Below are 8,168 nucleotides of genomic sequence, written 5' to 3' on the forward strand. Positions count from 1 at the left end.
TTTCTGACCCATCAGAGCTGCAGAATTACATTTTTATTTACTTACATTTAATTACATTTTAATTTTTTTTTTAAATGGGTTTGTTTGTCCTGCCTCAGCCAGAGCTCTAGAGGGTAACAAAACACCAAGTTCAGATAGCCTGAATATTATGAGATATTCTTTGTTAGCCAGAGCTTTACTTACTATGCATTTGTGTACCTCAAAAACACTAAATTTAAAGGAGAAGGAAATGTTCTATCAAATGTTAGGCACCCCCAGTAACTGTAATCACTTGTAATCACCTGATACATGTATTTGTACATGCAAACAAGGAATCCTTTTCTTCCCATCATGCACAGTAGATTGAAAAAGTCATCTTTTCACTACTGCACATGCAAACCTGGCAAAATAAAGAGGCAGGAAGAGAATCTTTGTGTAAAATCACATAATTTAGTACCGCATACAGTAGATTTTTTGTGTGCCCCCCCCATGTTGGAACCTTTCCTTCTCCTTAAAAATGTCTAGTGTGTGGGTTTTAAAGAAAACCCCTTTACACATACATTGCCATGAACATTACCAGGTGTCGGCTGGATTGGTGTAAAGGTGGACTTTGGAGAAGCAGCTGAATAGCACTTCCTCAGCTAGCTGTTTGACAGACACATCTGGGTTTGGCAGGTGCCAAGACTACCTGCCTGAATGCCAACTGTAAAGTTTGGTAGAGAGAACATAATAGTCCAAGGCTGTTTTAATATATTGGTATAGAATCCTTGAAAGAAAACCTTAACCCAGTGACCCCTATTTTGGAAATCAGACCTTTGGTGAGGGCCCTAGTTACCTTATAACAAGATTACAGATTTATTTAAAAAAGACCAACTTTATATTAATACCCTAGTTTTTGGAATGAGATACTGGAAAGACAGCAGGTATCGGGATATTTTTGGCAATATAATAAATTAGCTATTTTATTATTAGCTCCAAAATGCAAAAATGTACAGAAAGTTTTATAAATGCATGCAGCACTAGTAAATCAACTTTACTGGAAAAATTATAGCAAACAGTACAAGGCATAGTTTTAGGAAGAAAATGGAATGTTTATTTAGTAATAAAAATTAGACTGAGAAAAATAAATGTTTGTTACAAAAATTCCCAATAGCAATATCAGCAGAGTATGAAAAACAGAATTAAATTTCAAGCCTATAAGAAGAAGGCATAGAACACCATTACTTAGTCTCTGTAACCATAAAATATTCATCATGCTGGTTGCAAAATAGATGCCTGTACACTACAAGTTCTTTGGTGCCTTTTTCGATGTGTGGTAAGAAAATGAAATCAGAGATTCTATACAGCTCATTTTACAAATAGGTGTTGGCACTTCTATACGCTTTCTTACACTGCACCTTGTAAAATTATGTGCAGCATAGTTCATTTATTTACACAAATGTTAATCCTTTGCAATTGTGCAAAATAAAAAACCCAAATCCATAAACAACCTTTTAAAATAACCGAAAAATAGCATTTTCAATAAGATGGACAAAATGCCTGTGCGTAGGGGCCCACAGTCACAAGATAACACCAAGATTCAGCAAAAAGATTGGGATATGGTTGTGTCCACTATCTGCTTTTTTGTTTTTTTTGGAAAGAGCACACCAAAAAAAAAAAAAATATTTCTCCTAGCACAAAGCGGGGTATTAGGCACAGAATTATTTAGGGTCTCCACCAAACATGAATTATAACAGCCAGTTCCTTCAGTGCATCATTCAGGATTAGTACAAAGTGTGTCACTATGTTTTATTCCAATCAATACACTGGGCAACCAGGAACCAGTCAGCGACATAACATGGACAGAAACAGCTCCAGGTTTTAAAGCGTTTTCTTGATGATGTGACAGTTAAGTCATCCTTATTGGTCACCTATTTAAGAGAAGCCAAAAGAAATTGCTAGTAACAGTAAAAAGGAGAAAAATGACATGAGAAATGTAGATAATATACAAAAAATGCAAACACACATTTTGTGCAAGTATAGTTACTTTAATTACCTTCTTAGGCTCCTGGCCTCAAAAATTTTCTCCTCATCGCTGTCTAATGATCCCATCTCCATGTTCTCATCATAGTCTGACAAAAGGCCATATTTTTTCTTTATAGGTTTCTTCTTAAGCCTGAAAAACCAACATATGACTTATCAAGAAAGACAAGGTCAAACCTTTTAGTTTCAGGTGAATTCTATGGCATGTGATGCTGTTTGTTCACCACTAGCCCTTTTAAACAAATACCAGAAACCTCTAGGGCAAATAATAGAAATATCAACACACTCTATTCACTTTACAGGATTTTAAGAGCATATTGAACAGAGCTAGCTATAATATATATGTAATATGTCCCTTTGCATAAGCTTTACTTTAATACAATGGGAAGCACCAAGAACCAAGTCCTTAAAAAATCCAGGGGGCAATTTAGCAGATAACTGTAACCCTGGTTGATTGGTGATTATGCATCCTAACTGAAAAGTGCCATTGGCTGGCTGAAAAAAAAAGTAACAGAAGGGAGTGGCAGCTTCTCTTCACTTCCTGCTGTTCCAATCATTTGGGTGATTGGGTTGAACAAACATTCAATAGAAATGTGGCCATACACATCTATGGCCACTTGTATACTATGGACTGCAAAACAGGTGCAGCAGGCCCAAGGGAATTATATAGTCAAACCTTTTACCACACTTGTGAGCCATGACCCATGAATTGTAAATGGGTTAGTATACAATACAGGCAGAACAACAATTCCGTTATCTAGAGGAGACCTATGGTTTAAATAAATATCTATATAGCAGCAGGATATATATCACCCTTGTGCAATTTTTGTTAGCATCAAAATTTATAAGAATTCTTTATCTCACCTTAGAGTTCGGATGATGAAGTATAGCACAGCAAGCAACGAGATTCCAATCAACACATAAAATGCTCTCTGCACCATCTGAACGTTGGCCCCAAAGAAAGTTTCCTGGACATTATGCTTTGTGGTTGTGTTCTGTGAATTATACTTTGTGGTAACGTCAGCAGCTTGAGGAGGAGCTGTGCTGTTCTGACCAGCAGAATCTACTAGTTTCCCAGCCACAAGCAGAACTAATATACTGGCAAAGAACCACATCTGCAACAACAAAAAGAAACAGGCAACAGATAATTAATGAACCACAGCTTACTCTGTACAAGTTTTAGTGTTATCAATATGAAGGCTTTAATTTGTGCATAACTGAGACAAACAATAAGAAAGAAAATGGCATTAAGTGAAGCAAGCAACAATAAGCAGGTAAGCGGCAGAAGGGCAAAAAGCAAAGCACGAGCCTTCTGGGAGGTATGAAACAAGACTGAGGTAGTGTAGAGATGATTACAAAACAAGAATGGAAAGATAAATGAGGAAGAGAGAGAAAAAGAGCAGCAGTGGTTTCACAAGTTGGCAGCTTTCTCTTTCTGCCATTTTGCTTGCCATAGAAACTGAATTACATTGAGACTGTAAACTACTTTTCATTAAGAAATATTGTAAGCTATCAGAATGTGCCGATTTCTAGTTTGTGGCTTATGTAAACCATATGTTTCACCTTTTACTGGCTCTTCTATGATGATTTTACTCAAGTAAATGCAATATTCAACACTGGTGCTTTTATGCTATGGCCTGCTGTTAAGGGAAGAGAGTACAAGCGTCCCTGTTCCCAGTACAATTGGTCAGATCTAAATCTGAGGGAATATGCTTAAAGCCATTGCATGTATACAGCGAAGCCCACTGGAATATAACTTATGTATAGATCTGGCTAGATTGTATATATTAATGCCTAGATCATACTAGGCATTAATATATATAATTGTATAAAGATTGTATATATAAATGCCTAGATCATAAAGTCTACAAAGCGTATGCCTTACACTCTATATACACATCTCTCTGACAGGCGGCATGGAAAGTTGCGTAGCCCACAATAGCACAAATAAGGGACGCCAGAAGGAATAACAGCCTGTAAAGCGGAACTAACTTACAGTAGTTACACAACTCCGGGACACCACGAAGCCCCGTCCGCGTTAAAAGACACTACAGCGCCAATTTCAATTTACCTTACACCGGTAAACCAGCCACTATAGCTTAAACTGCTTTATTCTACCAGGTCCCCGAGATAGTCTCACTAAGCACTTCCTGCTTTTGTTCCGCCCACACAGCTACGTCACCGCAGACCGGAAGCTGACTAGGAGAAGTGCCGAGAAAATGCGAATGGCGTATGCATGAGTGTAATTTCGAAGTTGTTGTTTTCTTAAAAGAATGTTTTTAGATGTTTGCGATTTATACTTTTAAATATTCTGTTCGTAGAGAGCTGCCCTCATTAGTAACTACTGACATAGGTTTGCTTAATATTGATCTTAGGTTTTCTGTATCTCATAGATGCCTTGTTGAAACATTTTGGTCCTACCAAAACAACACTTGCTGTGATTTTTCGTGCTGCATCCAAAGATATCTCCCTTTCTTGGGTCTGCTATATACATGTAATGCTGTGTACCTCCCCTTTAATACTTGTTAATAAAAACAATGTTGCATGTATGTATGTTTATCTTTATAAAACACTACTTATGTACGCAGTGCTGTACAGTAGAATACATTAATACAAACGGGGTTATTAAGATAAGAAGTATAACAATAAATACAAGATAAATACAGTTGCAACCAGGGGCGCTTCTGCCATTAGGAGAGTTGAGAAAAAAGCCGCTCCTGGTAACTTTAAGAGCCGAATTTCCGGTTTTTTAAATTTTAAACCGGAAATTCAGCTCTTTTAGTGCAGAGAGCGCATTTGCACTCTCTGCACTAGCGATCTCACCGCCCCTGGACCCGTTCCTGCGCTCAGAAGGTAAGCGCTGGGGAGCGGGGGGGCTGCATCCAGGAGCCGCCTCGGGCGGCGATATGTCTAGAATCGCCCCTGGTTGCAACAATTTAAGAGTCACAAGTGGATGGAGGTCCCTGCCCTGTAGAGCTTACAATTTATGTTGCTAATGTTGGTTTGCTAGTGGGTTTTGCCAGTATGATTTTCATGTACTTTTTAGCTATACTACATCATTTTGGCAATGGACTTGCAACCATGTGGCCCTATATAGCCATACATCCTTTCTGATTAGTTTAATTGAATGTTTCCACCACATTTATTGCTGACACAAAAGCAAAGTTGACCACAAATTTGTGTGATCTTCAGAAACAATACTTGGCAGTACTGTACAGTACAGTACATTGTGAGAAGCTCAGGGTGCCCCTATGATTGGATGCCAGTTTTCCAACAAGGTTATAGAGTGGTTTTAGGAGTAAAAAGCTCCTTGGAGAAACAATTATACCTGTTTTGAGAATGTGCTATCCAGATTTAGGTGAGCATTGATTGGGCTATAGAGATAAGTGTATCTACCTCAAATATAATTAGTAATTAGGTCATAATCACTTTTTTGTATATTCAGTGATTTTATTGCATTTTTGCAGTTTCACAGGTAAGGGGGTGATTAGACTGAAAAACTGCATGGTGTGCACTTAGAGCATACCTCCAAACTTTCAAGCTGAAATTGCCCGTGTGTATTGCCCCTGTTTTGGGCTGTTTGGAGGCCGTGTCTTTAGGTGCATCCATGCATGTGGGGTATCCTTTTGTTCAGGACAAGTTGCAGATTGATATTTTAGTGGGGTTTTTTTTCGTTGTTATGGCAATTTCAGGGAGAAATCTAACTTTGGATATTTTTTTTTCTTTATTTCCGGCCAAACCCAAACTTCTACGGAGAACTGTGTCCACAATTCTTCACGTAGGAAAGAATGGTGCTGCTGAATAGCTACAGATGTGCACTTTCAGAAAACATATAGTTTGTTGGGGTATTTTACAAGTAAGAGGGTGCTTAGACTGAAAAACTGCAAGGTGTGCACTTAGAGCACAGCTTCAAACTTTCCAGCTGAAATTGCCCTTATGCATTGCCCCTGTTTTGGGCTGTTTGGAGGCCATGTCTTTAGGCCTTCTTGGGATGGGCGGGTTGCGGGTAACGACAGGGAATCACTAGCCAATTGATCTTCTCCTTCACATAGATTGACACTGCCCCTGGCCAATTGTTCGCAGCTTCTAGTATTTCCTGAATAGTAGTTTTTAATATGGCAAAGACAGCAGGATGGGGAGCGCACACGGGAGCACAGCAGGGGATGGAAGCGCACGCAGGGGAGCACAGCAGGGGATGGAAGCGCACGCAGGGGAGCACAGCAGGGGATGGAAGCGCACGCAGGGGAGCAGAGCAGGGGACAGGAGTGCACGCAGGGGAGCACAGCAGGGGATGGAAGCGCGCACGCAGGGGAGCACAGAAGGGGATGGAAGTGCACGCAGCGGAGCACAGCAGGGGATGGGAGAGCACACAGGAGCACAGCAGGGGATGGGAGCGCACGCAGGGGAGTACAGCAGGGGATGGAAGGGCACGCAGCGGAGCACAGCAGGGGATGGGAGAGCACAGCAGGGGATGGAAGCGCACGCAGGGGAGCACAGCAGGGGATGGAAGCGCACGCAGGGGAGCACAGCAGGGGATGGAAGCGCACGCAGGGGAGCACAGCAGGGGATGGGAGAGCACACAGGAGCACAGCAGGGGATGGGAGCGCACGCAGGGGAGTACAGCAGGGGATGGAAGGGCACGCAGCGGAGCACAGCAGGGGATGGGAGAGCACGCAGGGGAGTACAGCAGGGGATGGAAGGGCACGCAGCGGAGCACAGCAGGGGATGGGAGAGCACACAGGAGCACAGCAGGGGATGGGAGAGCACGCAGGGGAGCACAGCAGGGGATGGGAGCGCACGCAGGGGAGCACAGCAGGATGATGGGAGCACAGCAGGGGATGGGAGCGTGCGCAGGGGAGCACAGCAGGGGATGGTAGAGCACACAGGAGCACAGCAGGGGATGGGAGCGCACGCAGGGGAGCACAGCAGGGGATGGGCGCGCACGCAGGGGAGCACAGCAGGGAATGGGAGAGCACACGGGATGGGAGCGCACGCAGGGGAGCACAGCAGGGGATAGGAGCGCACGCAGGGGAGCACAGCAGGGGATGGGAGCGCACGCAGGGGAGCACAGCAGGATGATGGGAGCGCACACGGGAGCACAGCAGGATGATGGGAGCGCACACGGGAGCACAGCAGGGGATGGGAGCGCACGCAGGGGAGCACAGCAGGGGATGGGAGCGCACGCAGGGGAGCACAGCAGGATGATGGGAGCACACACGGGAGCACAGCAGGATGATGAAGCGCAAGCAGGGGAGCACAGCAGGGGATGGGAGCGCACGCAGGGGAGCACAGCAGGATGATGGGAGCGCACGCAGGGGAGCACAGCAGGGGATGGGAGCGCACGCAGGGGAGCACAGCAGGATGATGGGAGCGCATGCAGGGGAGCACAGCAGGGGATGGGAGCACACGCAGGGGAGCACAGCAGGATGATGGGAGCACACACAGGGGAGCACAGAAAGATGATGGGAGCGCACACAGCAGGCAGCATGATGGAATACGATGGGAGCGCACACAGCAGGATGGAAAGTACTTGATATTTAGTATGGCAGCTTCGATGGGAGCGCACACAACGGGATGGCATACTTAAACCAGATTTTATTACAGTAGCTGTTAGCAGTAGCTGTTGCATTTCCCACCCTAGGCTTATACTCGAGTCAAAACGTTTTTCCAGTTTTCTTAAAATTAGGTACTTCGGCTTATACTCGAGTATATACGGTATGTTTTTACGGTATCTGTATGACAGGAGCTACATTTAGAGCAAAAACTATACCACAACTAAAAATATAGAGGTGTGCAGTTTCTAAAAATGTATGACTTATGGGGGTATTCCATTTCTGTCATAAGATATGCCATGTTAAAATAGAGATGGCATTTTCACTTTTTTTTTCGATGTAAAATTGCACAAAATGCTGTTTTATTATTGGGGTGTCTTCTGGACAAGAAAAGTGGGTTACCAATACATATTTGGTTTTGTTGGATTCAGCAGAATCGGGGCTTTTACAAACAGTAAAATTTTTGTATGTTAATGTAATCGTTCTTGGAAAAAAAACACAAAATAAAAATACTTTTTTCTTTATTTCTCTTTTTTTTAACATATTTCACTCAAAAAATGTGTTAAACCTCCAGAAAAAGTACAAAATTTTATTATAATGTTCAAGCCCAATTCG

General features: G+C 42.8%; 1 protein-coding gene across 2 annotated transcripts; it reads right to left on the minus strand.

Moving 5' to 3' along the window:
- Positions 1-1,046: 1,046 nt before the first annotated feature.
- Positions 1,047-4,173, minus strand: fam174c (family with sequence similarity 174 member C). 2 transcript variants are annotated; one of them, XM_012964052.3, is made up of 4 exons: positions 4,073-4,173; positions 2,866-3,116; positions 2,015-2,134; positions 1,047-1,889 (listed from the first exon to the last, which is right to left on the minus strand). In XM_012964052.3, the coding sequence occupies exons 2-4, from the start codon at positions 3,114-3,116 to the stop codon at positions 1,886-1,888; spliced, it is 375 nt and encodes a 124-aa protein (XP_012819506.2). In that variant the 5' UTR covers positions 4,073-4,173; the 3' UTR covers positions 1,047-1,885. The 2 variants fall into 2 exon arrangements, with proteins under 2 accessions (XP_012819506.2, NP_001037915.1); NM_001044450.1 differs by lacking the exon at positions 4,073-4,173 and adding an exon at positions 3,998-4,046 and having other exon boundaries at positions 1,050-1,889.
- Between the last annotated feature and the right edge of the window lie 3,995 nt (positions 4,174-8,168).

Source organism: Xenopus tropicalis, chromosome 1 (genome assembly GCF_000004195.4).
Source record: "Xenopus tropicalis strain Nigerian chromosome 1, UCB_Xtro_10.0, whole genome shotgun sequence".
Classification (NCBI taxonomy): domain Eukaryota; kingdom Metazoa; phylum Chordata; class Amphibia; order Anura; family Pipidae; genus Xenopus; species Xenopus tropicalis.

Bases quoted from the DNA above. Each gene is read 5' to 3' on its own strand.
- fam174c (XM_012964052.3), bottom strand. From the start codon at position 3,116: ATGTGGTTCTTTGCCAGTATATTAGTTCTGCTTGTGGCTGGGAAACTA. The intron at 2,135-2,865 runs GTGAGATAAAGA...TTGGTTTTTCAG, and splicing joins TTCATCATCCGAACTCTAAG to GCTTAAGAAGAAACCTATAA.